The following is a 22,527-nucleotide window of genomic DNA, read 5'->3' on the forward strand; positions in this document are numbered from 1 at the left end:
TTAGCAAAATGTCACTTATAGCCACTTAAAGTATAAGTATGTAGTATGTCCACTAAGTAATGAATCAAAAACGAATCTTTATACAGAAACATTGCACCTGTATATTTCATGGTATGTTTATTTTTTCAAAATCTGAATTTACCGAGTAGTTTTTATATTGCAGCAACATCCTATATAAATAAGAGTATATTAGTAATTCAGTAACAAGTACGCGACCAACATTACTGGGAGACGTCAATAAAGTCTGTTTGGAATTTAACTGAGTGCTCTTCATGATAGTTTTAACTATTTAGTTACATTATGTTTAACAATTTATGCCCCTTTAAAATGAGCGCTGCGTGAAACGCACCTTTAAGATGTAAAATATTGCGCTATTTGCCGAGAAAAGCCACAAATGTCTCTTGATTCCGCAGTAAAAACGCATAGTGGTGCAGAATAAAAAACACTATTCTGATTGAATTAGACGCTCTTTACTGAGGGAATATACTGTATGGCCGGTGGGCAAATGTCAGTCAATCATCATCGATTCAAAAATCGAATGAACACACACCATATACAATATATAAAATCAATAAAAAAAGACGTTTTAAGCCGTGTTTCATACTGATTTTATGATGTAAAACGATTTATTTCGAGCTGTCGTGAAATGACTGTAAACCGCGACCTCAAGTGGCACATTGCTGACGTAATATCGATTATCTGAATGTTTCACTTTGGACAAAATCACTTGGAGTCGCACAGTGCGCACTTTTTCCTCCACAGTCTCTCCGCCTGTCTCATCCATTCTCCATCCTGCGTTCCCTCTTGCGAGCGTGCTGTGATCTCCATCTACTTCGTGCCCAAACCGAGAGCTTAGAGGACTTTTTTTTTCTTCTTCTTCTTTTACGACCAACCCTCCTCTTTTCTTCATCCATCCTTCCAGGCGTTCACTCACTGGATTTTTTTTTATAGGAGCCCGTTTATTTTTTTTCCAGCCTGGTCTTTGGGCTATGCCGCCGGGGCTGCTGGTGAGGCTGGAGAGAATCGAGGAAACCTACCACAGGTGAACGGAGCTTTAACGACGCTGCGGTATACATGATTGAACACTTTGAGCAGTAACTCAGCGCAATCTTCAGGCACCGGCGCGTCCTTTTTGATGAAATATAGGAGGGGAATTGAGGTGAACACACTTTGGGACAACTAAAGGGACGTTTACCAAGTTGTGTTTCTGAATTCATACAAAAAAATCCTGCGTTATTCACCAACTGGGATTCCTATAAGGAAGATGTGACCTTTTTCTTTTGCGCACAGGAGCAAAATTCACCGCTTTTCCATCAGTTGCTCGATCTTGATGAGATGTCTTTTTGTGGGATTACACTCGGAGATATGAGAGCCGGATTGTGAGATTTACCACCTTTTGCTTTTTTTTTTTGATTTCTCTTCTCTTCACAAGAGGAAGTGCTGCGTTTGGTTCGATGGCTTCGGTGTCAAGGTTGTCAAGGCGCAAAGATGCCACTCGCTGGCCGAGGATGTCGTCAACTTTCTGGGCTGTGCTGCTCCTGACAGCGCTGCTGGTTCTCTACTGCGGTAAGTCCCCGCCGCTTCTTGTCGGAATATCTGGATGCGTTGGAGACGAGGGTCATGTGGGAGCGCCTTGACGAGAAAATTACGCAACTGGTATTGGCAATCGCTCTTAGGGTATTGATTTTACTTGTTGTCGACGTGTCATTTCTTTCCCTTTTCTCCTAACAGTTATTGGAAAACATTTGCGCACACACGCACCAAAACCCACGGACTCCCCTCAGTCTTTTTTCTCCCTGCTCTCTTTTACTCATTCAGACAGGCATGAGTAGACACTTGTGCAGAGAGGGGGGCTCAGATAAGAGGAATATGCCTGTTATTGTCTGGTGGAAACACTTTGCTTGGATAGGAAGCTGAACTCAAGTGTCCCTGAGGCCTAATTAAGTCTCCTGCGACTCCCTTTAATTCTCTCGAACACACACACGTCTCTGTCCTGAGGGCTGTGTTGCTGTCAGACTGACTTGCTGAGGTCAGACAGTCATGCAACTGTCATATTGTCTCTGGACTAAACGCTGCTTTCAGGAGACAGAGCGTAAAAAAGAATCCACATGAGACACATTGTGTAAAAATAAAAGTAGGCTTTTTATCAAGAGCCTGACAGACACTGGATATTTCTGTTGATACTGATATTAGGCAGTAGGGGTGGCCAATATGGCTTAAAAATCTCAATATACACATTTTGTGCCGGGCAATATGGACAAAGTTCACAATATTTTTGACCAGATACCTCAGTGTCACTATTGCAGGGATGACTCATGATGCTTTCACAAAATATTAACACAATGGAATTTTTTGAGGAATAATCATCAGTAATGTGAATATGATAACTAAGTGGGTAAAAGCAAATAATACAACAGCTAAAACAGCCTGGTGAGTTCAGAAAAAGTCATTATTTTACCGTAAAGCAGCCTTTAAATCCAGTAAGAGACAACTTACGCTGACGATATCACAATGTAAGCATAACCAAAATCTAAGATAATATCTTGTCTTATATATCACAATCTCAATATAATATTGATATATCACCCAGCCCTATTAAACTCCAATATCAATATATCAGGCAATATTCTCCATGCAAAATACAATATGCAGTACATAGAATATGCAAGAACCTGGCGATACTATACATATCATGATACAGGGATTATATTTCAATATATTTTGCTATATCGTGGTACAGTAAGCAAGGTGATATATCAGTATTTTTTATCTGATTTTAAGAAAACTGTCAGACAACAACACTGCTATATAGCGGTCGGATGATTGACCCACTGCCCCAAATTTTTGCATGTATCATGATATCATGACAATGTTTTTGAGAATCAATTCAGTATCAGAAAACATAATATTGTGATAATCAAGTGTATCTATATTGACTTACCCCCCAGTTAACACGTTATTGTCCAAAATGACTTGAGAGCTCTGAAACTGTCATATAATGTTTTTATAAGTAACTATAAATACAACACACACACACACACACACACACACACACACACACACACACACATATATATATGTAAACCTGAGTCATACACATGAGTTAACACACAGAATCAAGTATAATTAAAGCCTGACTGATATATCTGTCCATTCATATTATGGGCCCAATATTGGCCTATCATAGCTATATCGGTCTATATCTAATCATTAAAAAATACTGGTGAAAATGTATTATTTCAGTGCTGTCTGTCATATTTTTATATCCTGCCTTCATCACATATCTGTATGGTAAATGATTTGAAGGATCATTGCAAAACTATATTCTGTATAATGTCATCCCATTTTTTTCTTTAATCCTTAATATTCGTATCAGCCCCAAAAATCCAGTATTGGTCATGCTCTATGTAAAATGGTGCCTAGAAAGGAAATAAATAAAAACAATCTGCATTATGTTATGTTAAAACAAGCTTTCATATAGGTGCATATCAAATAACATTCATATTGATGCTGATATAGATGATATAGCTGTGATAGGTCAATATCGGGCAGATAATATCCGTTCACCAATGTATTTGTCAAGCTCTAATTTTAAGTATATTTGATGCTTTTCCTTAATTGAGGTTTAATATATACTTGTATTTTGCTCTATTTGTGCTTTTCTTTAATGATACTTATATCAAGTACATCACTTATGGGAATATTGGGGTGATAATCTCAGATATATCTCTTGAGCTCTAGTTTATGTATGAATAAGCTCTGTTTAGTTGGACAAACAGTAAGTCTTCCTCTAGGCCATAATTCAACCATCGCCTGAGGATAACCGTATTAGGCAAATGTATGCACACACACACACACACACACACACACATACACACACACACACACACGGTCACACACACTTTCTCTCTAAAGGCTACTTCTCTCGCTGAGGACGTCTCTTTCCATTCTTCGTCTTTTCTGCTGGCACCATCACACCTTCTTCTCCCTCTTGCTTCCCTTCTCTGTCTCAAACTGCATCTGAGTCACTTGTGAGGAAGGAATCCAGCTGGCACACTGCGCTCCAGTCTGCTACGTGTGAAAAAAAACAAAAAAAAAAAAATAAAAAAAAAACGGAGGCTACGTGGAATAGCCATGATAAGCCCATTAAAAAAAAAAAAAAGCTATTTCATTAGCCGCCGAGCTAATGATGAATATAATCATCTTGTCTTGGAGCGTATTAGCTATGCTGATGTTGTGGAGAAATTAACAGATTCATTACATGGTCATTTTTTTGAGTTTTCCTTGCAATGTCCCCACGCTCTCCGTCTTTTTTCGTCCAAAGTGGACACCGGATTGGGTTTGCTTTGTAATCACAGCAGCCCCAGGTTAATCAATGGAAAAGGGGGGTTTGGTTATATGAGGGGAAAAAGCTTCAGGATTTTTCTTCTTTTATGGTGCCTTCGGCCATGTCGATTGATCTTCAGCTTGTGTCCAATCAATGGTGCTTGGATGTTTGTTTCAGTCAGCAGTCTTTGAACCCACCCTGCCCCACCCCACCCCTCCATCCCCACTCCCCAGGACCCCGACCTCCTACCCAGCAACACCTCACCCCTACTGGAACTTAATGATCTGAACAATAGTGATTCTTTGATTTCTTGGTCTCTTTTTTTTCCTCTTTTATAATCTCTTCACCCCGTACTGCTCCCAATTGTTTGGTCCCTAATGGCATCTGCGCAACACTGAGGCTGAAATCACTCCTTTTTGTTGTAGAGTATTTCAACTCAAAATCCAGCACAATAGCATTACACATTCGTATCTTTCCTTTTTGCTACTACTGATATTCATAAATTGCACGAAAGCCCCAGAGCATCACTGGCTTCTCCTCTTGGCTCCTCTTTATTCCATGTCTTCCCATTTAGCTGCTTCTTTTAGTCTAAGCTTGTGGTCTTTTTGGCTGATAAATCTCCAATCGTCTGAACTCGCAGCTCAGAGGGTTTCGCTGCCTTCTCGTTTAGCTTTTGTCTTTCTTCTCATCCATTTCCATTTGGTTTGACCTTCCACGTCCGTGCTGTCTTTCTGTTTTTATATTTATCTCACCCTCTCCTCTACTTTGTTCTTGTGTCCTTCGATGTCCCGGTCAGCTGTCCGGTCCATTTCCCCCCATGTTTTGTTACATACTTCCTAATTTTACTTAGATTCTAGTCTTTTCTCCCTTTATGGTCAGTTTTCTTCATATTTTATTCTCCTCTTGCTTTTCATAGCATGTGTTCTTGTGTGCTCTTTCTCTTTTCTGTTTCTTTCACATCATATTTTTAGGACTCTTTTCTGTTGAAGGTCTGAGCTGAATTGACCGCTTTATGTTGCTGTACGTTACTCTGACTGAGGTCTCTGCTCTCTCAGCAGTTTATTCCTGCCCTCTCTCACCATCTCTTGTCCTCTCCTTTTCCTGCTGACCTCCCCTTTCTCTTCTTTTATGTTCCCAAATCTACACAAATTCTTTTACATGTATTGACAGTCTGATGACTGCTGAAACTTTTGGGACTTGTTGAGGAAACAACGTTTGTTTTTTCATTTTTGTCCTTTTCCCACAGTGGAAATTGAACCAGACAGTAAAATCTTTATGTTCAGAGGTCTCTACATTTATTGATTATTGATATAGCCATTTGTTTTTCAGTCTATTAAACATCAGAAAACAGTGAGAAATGCATGTGAATGCCAGTGATGAATTGCCTAAAGCACAGGTTGATGACGTCAAATGTCTCGTTTTGTCCAACCAACCATTCAAAACCCATAGATTTTCAGTTTTACTAATATAGGACAGGGAGTCAACCCATTATCGCATCTGTTATTCAGCAATTTCACAATTGCTGATAATATAAATTAATTGAGAAAATGTCTCTACTTTGGCTCTGATGCAGTCTGTCTCTAGTCACCATTCTGTGGTCTCTGAACGTCCCACCAACAGCACTGTCTCATCAGTTACATGTCTCTAGTGATGGCATATCAACACGGCCGCTGCGCAACACATTTGCAGACCATAGACATATATTTTTAAACGCTGCAATGGCCACGTCGCCATGTTGGACAGAGCAAGACCGACCTGTGAACAGATGTATGTAAACGGGGGAGCTGATCTGTTGTTTTCCTGCTTATAATGTTTACATTTCTCTAGAGATTTCAGTGAGTCATGTTATGATCAAAGGTTTATGATCTACTACATAGAGTAGGAAAATAAGATTTTTTGCTACTTTACTTCACATAGATTATGCACCCTTGAATGTAAAGAGGAATAATTAAAACGCTGACAGTGTGGTATATACATACAGTATGTACGAGTTTGTGTTATTCTAAATCTTGACACCAAGATCATCATTTTTATGGGAAATGCATATCGGCTCTGGTTTCCTTGATGACTAAAAATTGGTATCATTTGACCCCTAATGGAGGACAAGTGAAAGCAGTCACTCTCATTTTAGGGGCTGTAACAGTCAATTGATCAATTGATTGATTGATCGTAGAAGTTACAGAAGCGACATTTTGCTGTATGTCTCGACTTAGTACAATTAAATTTGCCTTCACGTTTTGATATAACGAGTTTATAGTATTTTCAAGTGTTCTTCCTTGGCCATCTATAGGAATGGGTCTTGATACTCATGGTTTTGCTTGCAGCCAAACACTGCACACTGTCCATTAACATGATGGGTATCAAATGACATGAAGTACAGTATTAGTATTTGGATCACTTTAAGGGTACAGTTATTGGACCTGGTATTGTGTTTTTTTAAATGACACCCAGTCCCCAAAAAAGAACATGTACTAATGACCCATCAGTGCTGTTTTTTTGGGGCTGATGCCAATACCGATATTAGGGAGTGGAAAAAAAAAATCCAATATCTACGTATCAGCTGATATTTTACTGTTTAACAATAATCTTTATTGTCATCAACAATGACAATATCAACAAATGACATCAGAGCACTGAAAGCAACATAAACACTGATACCAGTATAGACTGATATAGCTGTGACAGGCCAATATCAGCTCATAATATTGGCTGACCAATGTATTGATCCCTGTGGTTCAGCCCCATGATGAACTGCTGACCTGTTCAGGGTGTACCCTGCCTCTTGCCGAATTTCACCTGGGATAGGCTGCAGCCCCCCTGCGACCCTTTATGGATAATAAATGAATGAATGAAAAAAATGAATGACTGACGGAGCTGGCTATAAAATGCTGTATACTGTACACTATTTACACTCTTTATGTATATGCATGGCTAGAAAAATGGTTAATTTATATAATATTATGAACAGCTTATTTTGTATATATATTTTTCAGTAGTCTGACACTTGTTCCTTAAGTGAAAAAAAGTCGTACGTATGAATTTACATGCATGGTGTATACTGTATAGCTATTGTTTGTACCAAGGGCAATTTTGCTTTGCAGAGCTGCTGTGTTGTGCAGCCAAAGGTGGGGGGGGGGGTATTGAGGGGAGCTCTGTGATTATGGCTATGACTCATATGGTGCCTGTCACCTAGAATCAACATCCAACTTCACACGATCTGCCGTCCTCACTCAGGCCCTTCTGAGAGGAGGGAGAGATTGAAGAGGAGAGAAAGAGAGAAAGAAATGTGGTGGAGGGAGGGAGGTATAGAGGCATAAAAATAGGTAAGAGCAGGAGGTGGCTCGATATCCTCGCTAATGCCTTGATAAGAAAAGAGAGAGGTATGGTGGGGTAGAAAATGAGGGGGATGAGAGCAAGGGACGAATGAAAAGGAGATTTGGAGGATAGAAAGAGAGGAAGACAGAAAGAGGAAAAAGGAAAGAGACGCCCTGCTGAGGGTGAAAAAGAAGGCATGGTGAGGAGGGAGCAGGAGGCTAAAAAGTGGAAAAAGAAAGTGAAAAGAATCGGTAAGAGGAAGGCAAACAAAACAAAAGGAAGAGAGAGGGAAAGGCTCACAAGATAAATGGCAGCTGCTCAACAATTTAACTGCTCATACCGTGTTGGAAACTCTAATCACACGAGAATGCTTCAGTACCCTCTGATTACATTACAAAAGGAAAAAATAAAAGCATTGTATTCTGTGCACTAGCTCCCTCCTCTGGAAGCTTTCAGCCATGCATTTGTTTGCCGACATAGCTGTTATGTATTCATGAGGCTGTAGCCCTGCATGTGAGCCCGGAGGAGGATAGAGCCACAAGGCTAGCTAATCAGTATGCTAATCTGAGCTCAGGAGAGCTAAGGAATGTAGCCACCGCGGCTCTGGTCCTGGTCTGAACTGCAAACAGGGAGCACAGGGAACTGCAAAGAGGAAAAGGAGATGAGGGATGATAGAGTAACAAGCAGTAAGGGACTAGGAAGGAAGAGGGGTCAACATTCGGTGTCAAAAATATATATTGTCTGCTGATTCATTCCAGCCTTCAATGTAATCCTGTGTGCACATACGCAGACGGATGAACACGCTCAAGGGCAAACACATACATTAGAGATATTAATGAACATAACATCAAAGCAGGCACATGCTGTAGGTTACACTGATGCACACGCATGAGGACAACTGTATCAAAGCAGCTACTCAGGGTCGCGCAGAAAAATGTAAACACCCATGACCTACTTGCACATACATGAACGTCACCCTGCAAGGATTTTTGAGAACTCAGAAAGGTCGTACACACACAAGCGTGCATGAACACACAATCCCAGTGGTGGACTCAGGCTGTCTGAGAGGCAGGGGCGAAAAAAAAATAAGAAGGGCACCAGCTCTAAACGTCATGATGAAATTCCTAGTCCAATTCCAGTTTAGATTAAAATTGTTTTATTTTAAAACTTACATCAGTTACTTACTACTTACTGTTACCACACCGTCGCAGTAAAATCATACAGGGAACTATTTGACTGTTTAAAGGCAGTTAGAGGCCTAATGCTTTTCTAGCATGTAGCATTTCAAACTGGAAGGACACCCTAGAGGGCACTTTGTAATGTTCTCTCCACTGCGCAGCACCCTGGAGAGTATTTTTTCACATTTTGTCCACTGTTAGGACACCTTGTTGGGTACTTTCTCATTTTTTCTCTACTGGAAGGGCACCCCAGAGGGTATTTTATCGTGTTTTGTCCGCTGGAAGGGCACCTGAGTTGGTAATTTATCTATTTAACCATTTAAAGGCAGGAAGAGGTGAAATAATTTCCTAGGATGCAATATTTTCCACTGGAAGGGCATCCTAGAGAGTATTTTTTCATGTTTTGTCCACTGAAAGGCCTCCATAGAGGGTATTTTAGTATGTTTTGTCCATTGGAAAGGAATCCTAAGGGGCACTTCATCACATTTTCTTCATTAGAGGGGCTTCATTAGGTTTTCTCCATTGAAAGGTAACCCTAGTGAGCACTTAATAGTGTTCTCTCCATTGCAAAGACACCCTAGAGGGCACTTTATCATCTTTTATCTGCCTTAGGGGCATCCAAAAGGCAATCACCCCCCTACCTCCCCTCGAGTCCACCAGTGCCAGGGACGAAAGCTCTCCGCTGTTACTTCAAGCCATTCCCATCAGATCAGCCTGTCTCTCAGCGTGGTCTCCTGTGTTTCCTTCTGCCTGTTTGTTTATGACTCGCCGTTGTTCTGCAGCGGAATCGATGGATTGTTGACTTTTACTGAGAACCACAGCTTGGGGGCATCCACGGAGAGAAGATGGTGCGTCGTGCCCAGGCACCTCACCTCGTCGCTTGAAGAGCTCAAAACACATAATCACACACACAGGTAGTGATATGGAGAGTCTCTGTTCACAAGCCACACACACACATTCTCTGTTGGAGATTGTCTGATTCACATGCTGAGAAAATGGGACCGGGCTGACCCTGAAAAACGCACTAACTTGCGGATGAGCACGTGGACATATTTGAATATCTTATCATATTTTCAGCATAGCCTCAAGCCTCTTCCTCTGCAGGGAGGGTGAGACGGAGAGCAAAGCCACAGCCAGGAAGCGGCAGAAAGGGCCGCCGATGGCCCGGGGACGTAAATTCATAAAGGGAGTCAACCTGTTGAGTTTTTCCACCGAGGAGGCGAAGAGTCACATTATGGACCCCCGGAAATGGGGCCAGAGACCGCATAAATATTTGAAGAGCTTTTTAGAAGGCAGCTTTGCAAAATTTAAAGACCGTGATGAGTGTCATTTGAAGGGAGAAGGGGGGGGGGGGGTCGCTGTTATCGCATAATGAACGTGCCACAAATGGAAAGCATCAGGTTTGGTAAGGCAAGGAAAGAATATTAAGAATTTTGTGACTTGCATTATGAAATATTAAGCAGCAATGGGATCTCTCTCAGTGTGTGCAGGGACCCATTGACATTAAATGGGAGATGGCAGTATGGCCACAGGCGGTGTGTTTTTCTGTGCAGCCTGCACTCGTGTCAACTCACGGCTGCTTTCTGTTACTGGCAGTGAATGAATAGAACATTTTTGAATTAAGGGAAAGCTTGTTGATAGGGGATCTTCAGACATATGGTTGCTGCTCTTGGCTCTGGCTGCGAGGCGAAGGGCCTCCATCCATCATCCCATAAGTTTTAAAAATGTGTTGATGTTTGCACCCTTTGGACTGTGGACAGGCAATTACATCAAACCAGGGAAGCTTTTTATTTTTTGCAGTGACATGGTGCTAAAGTTGATTGCTTCCTTTCTGAGCAACATTTCCCATTTTTTACAACGAACATCTGTTGTACTGCATAAACAGTTTGCTGACTGAAATAGTTTAACATCTATGGATGAGTTATAGTGAAATTTTGTGCTGACGTTAATTATATCTAAAGGATGTATCCCGCTGACTTTATTATTGATTGTTGATTTTATTGATGATTATCTCCTGGCATTTTTTCTAGCACCACCAGGAGGTTGACACTTTTTTGAAAAACCTCTCTCAACAATTTTTGTATTGATTGCCATGAAATTTGGTATAGACACTCTTGCATATCTTAGGATGGATTGTAACAGCTTTCCATTTAGTGTTATAATTATCTCAAAGTTGTTCAATATTTAGATTTTTTTGACCAGACACCTGCAAAAATGTCTGGTCCCCTAATGTGGGGAGCCTAACTGCTATAAGCTGCTCATCTGTTCAGTTACAGTGACGATTATATTTAAGTTCAGTTTAAAGATTTGTTTTTCAAGATACTGTATTTTCGCAGATGTTCTGAACTACTATTTGCAAATATTTGCATGCTAACAGGCTAAACTACAATGATGATTATGGTAGACCCAAGCAGTAACCTCCAGGGCAGAAAAATAAAAAGGCCAAAAACTGCAGTTCCTCAAATGGCCACTTGAGGCTGGCTCCAAGGGCCAGGCAATGCCCATAGACTCACAAATTAAAATGGAAAATTTACAACAGGAACAAACATTTTTACAGCCTGGTGCAAAAAGTGGTTTAGTTCTTCACTTCATGACAGCTGTACAGGGGGTGAATTTTTAAATTATATTAAAGTTATGCATAATGAAGGGTGTGCAAACTTTAAATAAGAGTAGGGTACAGTCACAGATGGCTAACCACTAGCTAGCTGCTTCGTTTAGCAGCCTCATCTCCACCCATGCTCCACCTCTTTGCCCATATTTGGATTAGCTCAAGATGACACTGCACAATGAGCTTCACAGTGACTCTTCAGGAACCTTTAGGTGACATTTATTATACAGTCTGTGGGTAGCCCATATACTCACTAAACCTCCGTACATTAGCTACTTCATACTTTAGCATTTAGCTCAAAGCAATGCCGTAGCCAAGTACAGCCTCACAGGGCTGCTATCATGACTTTTAGCCTTGTTCAATAATGGACCACAGTCATATTATAGATAAGGAGCTGAGTTCTCTTAAAAAAACACTTCTGATTTGCACAGAAACACAGAAGTCAAACAGGATTATTTTGAAATTACATTGACAGGGTGCATTGTCCTCTGCAGCCTCTCACTGAATCAATGAATGTTGGCCTTTTAGCTGACAAGCCTAATACACATAACACTTATAAATGCAGGTATGCAATCAATTACAGCCCCAGTGCTTCTCGTTTCAATATTACCACTCAGTGTGTGTGGGTATTTGTGTGGCTGCCTCTTGTTAAAAATATTGATTTCAGGTAAACACAAGAGGAAAAACTGCTTAATAAAAGAGGGATGTAATGCCATTCGTTGGGGCAAAGACTGTGTGTACCGGCCATTCTTTACACGAACCTTCGCTGGCAAGGAGACAGTGCTTTTTAGGGCTTTTTGCTGTAGCTACAGTAAATCCTACAAGTCAGCTTCATGCCTGTGTTTTGCAGTTTTGTTATCACAGCTTCATCTGTGGTGGAACAGCACACAGCCTGTTCCTCCACAGCTGCTCCACAGCTTCGGAACAGTTAACAGCTACAACAGTTGGTGCACTTGTTTACAATGAGATGCAGTAAAAGTTCCATTAAAGCCGCTTCTCCGTCTCGCTGATTCTATTTTTCTCATCGCTTCATCCTGTCCTCCATTGTTTTTGTTTCTTTCTGTGTTTCCTGGGTTCAAAGTCGTCTCTCCTTGCACCTTAGTAACCAGACCCTTTCTGAGGTAATAAAAAAATGGACACCATAATAGCACACTAATATGCTGTGACATTTACTTAATGTGAAAACAAATTGTGAAGTGTTTGGAGTTTGCAGTTAGGCAAAGTATCGTCATAGCCGTCTCCATGGCTAATTGCACCTTAAATGCTCCGTATCCCATCATGAATTAATTTGGTGTCAATGTGACTTTAATTACCATTAAAACTGTGTGTATAATATTTACATATCATATTGTAAGTCATGTATGACTGCAGGGCTCAACAGACAATGGTCATTATGGCACCCGAATTTGTGTTTTAAGTGCTTGTCCAGCTCTGTGGTGGCAAAACATCTCAGAATTTTCTTATTTTAGAGTTAATCTGATTATTAGAGGTATTTTCTGGTAGTATGTGTATTAGCTACAGTAGATGCTAGCCAGCAGGCCCCAATTTGGAGAAGCAAAGAGGAGTGCCAGCAAGCTAAGCAATTAACTGCTGTAAAGATGGTCAACAACAAAAGGTATTTTAAACACTTTAAAAAGGTTGCCATATAAAAAAAAAAATCAACATCAGCTTATATGTATGCCATATTTAGAATATTTTTATTGCTTAAATTTGCCGTCAGACAGCCTATTCCAAAAGAAAAGCAAAATATTGCTCTATCTAGTTCAACCAGACTCCTCTGGTGAAATCAGTAATTTTACTTCGCAGAACACAGGAGTTGCTGGACCACTGATGGTTTGATCAGGTAGTTTGTATGTGTTCTTGTGTGTGTGTTCTCGGGTTCACTTAAATCACACAATAACACACTCAAATGTAACAAATCAAGTGGTCAGTGATAGACCAACAACTCCCATATTCTGCAAGATAGAATGACTGATTGGCCTATGGAGTTTGGTGGTTTGGAGAAAGTGGTATTTGGCTTATCTAACAGTTGTTCCCTGTTGGAAAAGGGCATCTGGTGGCAAAGTAAAGTGGTAAAAATATTTTAAATAGTGTACAATCAATCTGATACTGATCTTTTTCAGGTGGACCTTTTTTAAGTAGAGAAAATACCGTTCTTTGCTGACCCTCTCCACAGATGTACATTGCTTAACGTCCGTGCTGGTGCTCCTCTCTGCTTCTACAAACAGGGTTGTGCCAACTGGCATCTACAGCAGCAGCACTGACCCGATAAGTACTTCATGCAAACCCACATTAAATAATCCAAACTATCCCTTTAAAATAAAAAGAACAAACACAAAGTTAAGATTCAGGAGCCTCATTTGGAGCCTTTGACAAAGAAAAAGTGATTAATGTTACATCTTTGAAACCAATCCTGTAAATTGTGTGGGACGGCTTAATTGGGGCAGAATCCGGACAGAGTCTTGCGGTGTGCTCCTGCCTCGGGAGGATTCATGGATGTGCACTTGTGCTTGTTTTGCCTAGGGCCAGTAAGCCCATTCAGAGAGAGATGCTAAAGCTACTCCCCCTTTATTACTGCAAAAAGCAATTGCTTGGAAGAAAATGCCAGAATGGTGCTTTGAATTCCTGGAGGGGCCCATCACTGAGACGCGGCCCATGGAGCTGAGACAGCTAGCATCTGGAGCAAAGACATGGCGGTAAAGTGGAGGGAGGAGAGGGGGGGAAAGAGGGAGCGGGATGGCGAAGAGGCAATGAGAATGAGAGAGTAGGAGAGGGAAGGGAGACAGACAGACAGCACAAGGGAGGCAGAGAAATGGTGAGTGTGAGACGGGGAAAGGGGTTGACGAGGGAGCAGTGGAAAGAGCTTGGGAGAGAAAAAAGGACAGAGCAGGCAATGAGACAAAAGACAGACAGACGAGAACACTCAGACGGTCCACCAATTGACAGCTGGTTGGGGAATAAAGTCAGCTAACACAATGAAGCAGTCGGCAGACAGACTCGCCGCGGAGTAGCCGAGAGGCTCTCAGAAGTAGAAACAAATATTACATTAGAAGAGACAGAAGCCATTTGTCAGAGTGGGGGACCTGAGAGGTAGTTAAGCTGCAGAATATAGGGACCCGTGGCCTGGTTGATACATGTCGCCACAAGCAGGAAATTGTGCTGAAGTCAACTCCGTTCAATCAATTGTCTGGTGTCCTTCAATGACTCCCACACTTAACAAGATAATGTTGGCACAAAGTTTTCGCCAGCCCAACTCTCAAGAACTTGTTATGGGGCCTTGAGGGCCTCCCCTCATTCCTTCTCTCGATCCTTTCCTCCAAGCTTTCATCCTCCCTTCCTTCCCATCCTGCCAGCCTGTCAGCTGCACCACCTCCACATCAAGGCCCACTGACATACATACTGACAGCCATGATTCAATGTTAATGCTTCTGGAAGATAAATCTGCTGGACTGATAACTATTTTAACTCTTTACTTTTAACGAAACCATATACTCTTAACTAATTAAACTGTTTATGTTTAGCTAACTATTAAAACAGTTTAATTTTAGCTAGCTAATTTAACAATTTACTTTTAGCTAACCATTTCAGCTGTTTACCTTTAGCTATTTCACAACTAATAGAACTGGTTACTTTTAGTTAGCTATTTCAAACTCGTAGCTACTTAAACTGTTCACTCCCGCACTTAGCAAGATAATGTTGGCGCAAAGTTTTGGCCAGCCTAACACTCGAGAACTTGTTATGGGGCCTTGAGGGCCTCCCCGCACTCCTTCACTCGATCCTTTCCTCCAAGCTTTCATCCTCTCTTGCTTCCCTTCCTGCCAGCCTGTCAGCCGCACCACCTCCCCATCAAGGCCCACTGACATACATGCTGACAGCCGCGATTCAATGTTAATGTTTCTAGAAGATAAATCTGCTGGACATTTATGGCCTAAATGACAGCTGCACTCTCTTTGCACCCAGATGTCAAAGATGGTTGAGAATTCTGAGACCATTTCAAGGATTGTTGGAGACAGAGAGACAGACGGGGAGTCAATCCGGTCCAGTCACCTGGTCAGTCTGTCAGTTTGCTTTTGGCTCTGTGCCACAAGGTGCATTACCTGGCCCTCAATTTGAAATACGCTTTATTAAATAATAGCTGGGGTAGATTTTTTCATAACAACAAAAGCATCTATTTACTTGTTTTCAATCCCTTTCTCTCTTTCTTTCGTTCTTTCCTGTCCCTCTCTTTCTCCCCAAGTTAGGCTCCTGACACTATCCGTGATTGATATGGAAATTACAATGCGCTTGCCCTCATTTATCTTGCGCTATTGCTTGTTGCTGCTCCAACAACCATTTTGGGATGCAGAAACGATGAACTGATTTGTGGCTGCTCTTGTAGAGAGCAAAAGGGATATACTGTAAAGATTTGATTTGAGACCCTGCATAGCCCAGAGGATGAGGAAGGTTTCCTGTTTTAATGGAAAAACAACCACTGTGCTTGTGAACATGGCAGTAACTCCAATATTTCTATAGTCATGGTCCCAGAAGCAACGTCACTAATCTCATGAGTCAAATGTATCCTTGAATACATAAATAAATAATAAAACGCAGTTACATAATTTAAATGTATTCATTTCTGACTATAAAACCATTTATCTAACATTAACCCATGATTTTGAATGTTGACAGTTTTTCCTCACTTTAGTTGTTTTGTGGGTCATCGTGCATTTTTATCCATTTACTATACCAACACATTATCTTTGTTATTGTATCTATTATGACATATAGTGGTGCCCAGCAGTGATCAACCACCACAGCTCTGTCAGATGAGCTAAAGTGCCCCTTCATCAACACCTGTCACGTATTTGTGTGAACTGATATTAAATGAGAATTAAATTGTCATTTCAAGCTATGAATAATATGAAAGTAGATATGAAGCTGGATGCCTCCAGTAGCTAATTATTTTAGCCATTTATTCACTATTTTCACTGTATCTTCACCATTATGTTGAGCTGACTATTTCAAATCTAGTTAGCATACTTGCCAACTGTTCACTCACAGATGTTTCAACCAATTATTTTCTAATTTCAACTGTTTTTTTTTTTAGCTATCTCAGTGATTTAGTTTTAGCTAACCATTTCAACTGTGTGCTTATAGCAAACTCTTCCAACTGTTTAGTTAAGTGTAACAGGTCTACTTTTAGCTAACTATTTCAACTGTTCTCTTTTTAGCTTACTATACTTTTAGCTATTTCAAAGCTCACTCTTTTATCTATTTATCCATAAGTTACTCACTTCCTAACTAGTTATTCTACTGCACACTCTTTCAATGCAGTTCCTGGTAACTACAGAGGATACAAGTATCCCTGGTTGGGAATCACTTACATGTATGTTATTATAGTTTTAATATGTATAGTCATAGTTTTTTTTTATAGCCATGCCAAATTATTAATTCCTCTTTAAATAGAAATTCATGAGAATATAGCAGGGAAAGCTATAATTAGCAATAAGTTTAGTATGGCATCAAAGCTTAAAAACTCAAGTGAAGTCCTCTGTGCAAGTTTTATTTGGAATGAGGATGTTGGAGGAAAAACTAATATTAAAAATCCTCGAACTGGATAAGCCTGATCTCACACTACAGCAGCAGAAAAGCAAACTGGTATGGCAGAAGACACTGGAAGATGCTGCTGCCTGGAAAGAGACGAGGCACTCAGATGAAATAAGAAGCTGAGTTAAACTATTGCAGCTTCTCTCTGAGCTTTCACATACAGTACCCTCGCTGCAAGATTTTATCTTAATTTGATAGATGGAGTGAGTCCATTTTTCTAAATTTAAACTGCGTTGATGTGTGTACAGGCAACAGACTTACCGTGCATTGTTGGAGTTTCAGTTAATGGCTTTGACTTTACTATCAGACGACACCCTCAGTGCCTGTAGTCAGCTACCACTGGTCGCGAGGCTGGCAGAAAAAAACAGTCTTTCCTACTGATGATTTTTCGAGATTGGTTTGTACCAGGTCTGCACTGGTGCATATCGCTTCCAGGTAATTTCCGCAAATGCTGAGTCCAACATGGTCAGAAGCTCTTGACTTCTCATATCCATTCTGCTGTTATATATTGCCAAACAAACTGCCGGCAATTGAGATGGACGCATTTTGAACAGCGCTACAATCTCACTCAAGTAGGCCTATATGTAGAGTTAACTTTGCTTTAAGCAGCAATACAAACCTTCATCTTGACCTGACTTGACTCGCCTGCTGGTGATATCAGCTTTTGGGCACATTCGCTGCCCTTGACAATTCCCACACATTTAGCTAACATGGCTGTTGAGTCTTGGACAGTAACGGGCCACAGTTACATTGAAGATAGGCAACTAGCCCGTGTCATTTAAAACAATGGCTCTCAACCTTTTTTTGAGTTGTGACCCTCCCAAAATAATCAGGTTGGTGATCGCGACCATGTACCTGAGAGACTGAAACGCACACTATAAAAACTAAGGCAAATTACATAATGGGCAATGCAATGTAAAAATCATTCACTTAGTATTTTTGCATCTTCCGTAGCTGCTAAGTCAGAAGGAGTTGAAAAATGGCTATTGTCAGTGGTGTTAGCTTTACCAATCTATGATCCACTGTGGCTCACAAGAGCATCTGTACACTTGTGATAAGAATACAGCTAAATGTATTAATAATATATATCTAGGGATAGGTGTGGCACACTGATTTAGTAGCTAGCTTACATGATTCCTAATCTGTCTTTGCTATGTAGGATTCATGTTAATGTGTTTTTTTTTCAAACATATTTTAATTTTTGGAAGAAAAACAACAAACAACTTTCAACCAATTACATGGGGGAACCCCTGCAGGAATTGTGAGGCCCCTTGTGACGACCCCTCACGACCCCCCCGGGCTCCCGCCCCCCAGGTTGAGAACCACTGCTCTAAAAGAACACATCTAATTTACACTCAAATGTAGAATTACTTTGAAATTACAGCTTGTTTATTTACTGTAAATTTATTCACTAGTAGAATCGACATGATTTCTTACAGCATGTAACGTAATAATCCTTCATGATTTCATAAGTCATCAGCTAAATGTGAACTTCAACTAAATATTTTTGGAAGTACAGTGGAGAATAAATTGCTCACTTCCACACAAAACTAACTGATCCTATTAGCATTCCAAGCACGTTCGTGAGCCAAAAATGTGCCATGCCTTCTAAAACCCAGAAAACTGTTTGGTACATTTAAAAGTCTGCTACATACTGAGGCAACATAACACCCAAACTTCCCGACACTAACTGGTTGTTGTGAGGCGCGTTTGTCCGTGCAACAAGCCTTTTGTCAATCTTCACCTCTGGGGATTTGTGTTGTTAAAGGGGGTGAAGATGATCCCTGTCTGCTCTATTTCTCTTTACCCTCCTGACACAGTCTGGGGGAGAGATGGAGCAACATGCAAGAATAGAGGCAGAGCTGCAAGACTGTGAGGAGAGGGGTGGGACAGAATGTTAGCGCTGCTGCAAGGGACACAGTAGGAGACGTTGCCTGAAAGTGCTCAGCGAGCTGCAGCGGTGTAATTCCAACTGATACTCCTCTACATGCTGAAACATGCCTGGGTTACGAATGCATGGCAGGCTGGAGGAGATTTTTTATTTCTCTCATCCTCTCGCGCTATCTCAGTGTCTCTTTGTATACAGTATTTCCTCCCTCACACAATCTCCCCAATGCATCCCGCTCACCCCCCCCAAGCCTTTGGCAGTGATAAACCCCTCCATTGTCACAGTGACAGCAGAACATGCGAGTTATGCCTGCCTCTTCAGGGTTGAAGAGCTCATTACAGCTTCTCAGCAGGGACCCTATAGGCAACAATATATGTGATGTGCATGTGACAATGAGCGAAATTCATGCAAATGCACTCTGTTATGAATTATACTGTTGTATATTACACTTTGTGCTATACAACGCTCACGTTATTGCAGGCAAATGCCATATTTCAAATGGAAACCTCCATTTACGTAAGACTGCTGTTAGGATCACTATATTCTGATAAAAAACCAAACATAGTTTCTTTTGATTTCACTCCTTTTTTTCCCCACATTTTCTGCCTGGTTTCTTTCCATGCATGATATCATCTTGGAAAATGGTATAAGTGGCTGATTGTAGGATCTTGGTGCCATTTGTGAAAATGACACATTTTCTCTCTGATAATGTGATCTGATATTGGACTTGTTTAACTTTGAAGAAAACACTATTCCACCTCAGGCGTAAAACCAGAACATTATCTGTCATTATTTTGTGAAAGCGACACAATCTACATAATTTCACTTCCGTCTCAGACATGATCGACTGTGTGAATATAACAGCGAAAAGATATGAAGAAACTCACTAGTGCTCGACTATTCATACATGTGTCTTGTTGAATATATTATAATATATTCTGTGGCAGGGCTATTCAAATAGAGGCCCATGGGCCAGAAACAAACCTTTCGAAATTTACTATGGCCCCTAAGAGGCTGTCTGCAAATCAGGTTGGCGTGTGTGATATAATAAATAAAAAGATACATAGCTCAAAGTTACTTACATCTGAATGATAGACTTCATGATCTGAGCCAGTATGGTACTGGGGATGCGTTTTTAAAGCACCTGTGTGCTATGATCGGCTGCAGTAGGATTACACCCCTCCATACCTGCCATTTGCTCAGTCAAGCCTCAAATAGCACTCTGAGCTGGGGGCCACATAGAAACTCAGTTAGCTAAGCTAACAAAAAGCTTCAAAATGTCTCTCTTAAGACTAAGAGACATAAGGTTGATTGCAGAAATCACCAGTTATAGAGCAAATGGACTGACAAGTATTTATTCTCTTTGCCAGCTGCAACAAGTAATAAACTGGTGTGTTTACTGTGTAGTGAATGCATGGCTGTGATGAAAGAAAACTATGTGAAGAGGCACTACAAATCAAATCATGGTTAGTTTTCTGCCAAGCTTGGAAGAATATATAGTATATGTTAACAGTACACTGTCTGAGTGTCTATTTGCAGTTGGGTCATAATAGTCACGCAGCAGCCATTTGGCTATTGACACCTGGCCTCCTAGTCAGCTATAAAAAGTCTCTGTAAAGAGGAGGTTATGCTGAATGAATGAGACACACAAGATTATTTCTTTTTTTCTTTTTTTCAGTCTTCTGTAACAGTTTGCTTAGGTTTAGGCAACAAAGTTACTATGATAGGAATGATTTAGGCAACAGAACTTTAAAGATCATGATTTCTGATATTCCAGTGTAAATAGCCACATCATCTGTTTACACCCTGGATGCAAATAGTGTTGTTGGGTATGGCTATGGGTGCTTCTCTCTGCCATGCTAGGCTTTGTACACCTGAATGTAAATAGCCACTGTGGCTGTTACACCCCAGGTGCATATAGCATTATTGGCTACTAACACCTGGATGCTAATAGCGTCTGCATTGAGACTATCTTTAGGTTAGATTTAGGCAACAAAACTACTGGGTCAGGTTTAGGATTTGTCTCTGCCATGTGGATGTAAATAGCCACATTGTCTACTTATACTTTGGGTGCCAATAGAGTTGTTGGCTATGGACACCTGGGCCTGTCTCTGCCAAGCTAAGCTATATACACCTCGATGTAAATAACCACACTGGCTATTTCACCCCAGGTGCAAATAGCATTATTGGCTACTGATACCTGGATACAAATACCAGTCTCCCCAGGGAGAGTACTGCGTTTTACTCATACATCCACTACAACCTCCTGTCTGCAATGACTGTTGCTCTTTATAGCTAAACTTTGGGGGCAGATGTAAATACCCAAATAGCTGCGATGTGATTATTCTCACCCAGGTGCAAATGCACATTTGCCAGTTTGAGATTTCCAGATTGTGGTGAACTGATCCTTTAATGAATAAGAAAAATTAAGAGTGTCTTCATTTCCCAGCACGCACATTTTGTGTTAACTGCAATATCAATGATGAGGTATTTTTTTTACAGATTTTGTATCATGTCTTACACACTAATGAGCAAACATCAACATATTTCTTGTAACTCTCAAATTATGAATAATTTTTATGGATAGATTAACATCGAACAAATGGTACGTCATCGACTCAGGGCTGTATTGAATTGTCTATATAATATTGGGGGGTGATTTCATTTTGATAAAAAATGATCTGTTACCACAGGAAGATGCATGTGTCACCAGCTCCCCAATTAAATCAGAGGCTCTCGGTAGCGAGTGTCGGCTGATGAATCAATCCTACACACTCACATAAATGTAATTACTTAATTTGTCAACGTCTGGGGAGACCACATCGAGCTCCGCGTGCCCAAAGCTTCCAGCAGAGAAATGAATAGAGAGAACTCCTTGCCATTTCGCCCTCCTCTTCATCTCCTGTAGGGTCTGTCCCGTACAACTTAATCACAGCTATAATCATTCCGTAAGAGCAGAAGTTATCATTTCATCAATTCCCTTTGGCCTGTGGAGGACATTACAAGCAGGATATGAGTTTCAAAGTAGATACTACTCCCATTCACACACACATACGCACACATTACTGCTGTGCAGTCCTCTCCTGGAGAAGGGGCATGCATAATTCAACAACATGCTAACATCAATTAAAGAATGATCACATAAAAAATGTGCCTTCTTTTTCTTTACCTCCGAGCTGCGGAGGGTGGTTGACATCTGTTGTTATGGGTGCTGTCAGGGATAGGAGGTGATCAGACGATGGGCGTTATTTTTTTAATTTTTTTTGTATTCTAATCCCATCTTGCATTGAGAGGACAGATGTTGGCAAGCTAATTAACAAATCCTTGGGCGATGTCGAAGTGCGTCTTCGCATTCAAAGGCTGCAGGAGGGGAGGGAGATGTTTTGTTGGATCATACACAGTCAGCATCTCAACACACAAGCATGCATTACTAGTGTGTGTCTGTGTGTGTGTGTGTGTGTGTGTGTGTGTGTGTGTGTGTGTGTGTGCAAGCAGTAGCATTCACTGTTTCCCTGCACTACAAACCGCCGCCACCACCTCCTAATCCCCGGCTTTTGGAGAGCGACATGATTCTGAGTGCAAGTGAAACCGAAGCGAGAGACACGAGGCGGATAGGAGGTGGGCT

The 22,527-nt window shown here is 41.0% G+C and overlaps 1 protein-coding gene across 3 annotated transcripts in view; it reads left to right on the forward strand.

Moving 5' to 3' along the window:
• Positions 1-775: 775 nt before the first annotated feature.
• Positions 776-22,527, forward strand: part of tafa5a (TAFA chemokine like family member 5a) — a 199,192-nt gene continuing 177,440 nt past the window's right edge. The window contains exon 1 of one of the 3 annotated variants that reach the window (XM_084711258.1): positions 776-1,566. In XM_084711258.1, coding sequence (XP_084567384.1) covers positions 1,455-1,566 — 112 coding nt within the window. In that variant the 5' untranslated portion in view covers positions 776-1,454. The remainder of the gene's footprint in view (positions 1,567-22,527) is intronic. The other 2 variants (XM_084711261.1, XM_084711260.1) reach the window with 2 other exon arrangements.

Source organism: Lutjanus erythropterus, chromosome 22 (genome assembly GCF_056507025.1).
Source record: "Lutjanus erythropterus isolate fLutEry1 chromosome 22, fLutEry1.hap2, whole genome shotgun sequence".
NCBI classification, from domain to species: domain Eukaryota; kingdom Metazoa; phylum Chordata; class Actinopteri; order Lutjaniformes; family Lutjanidae; genus Lutjanus; species Lutjanus erythropterus.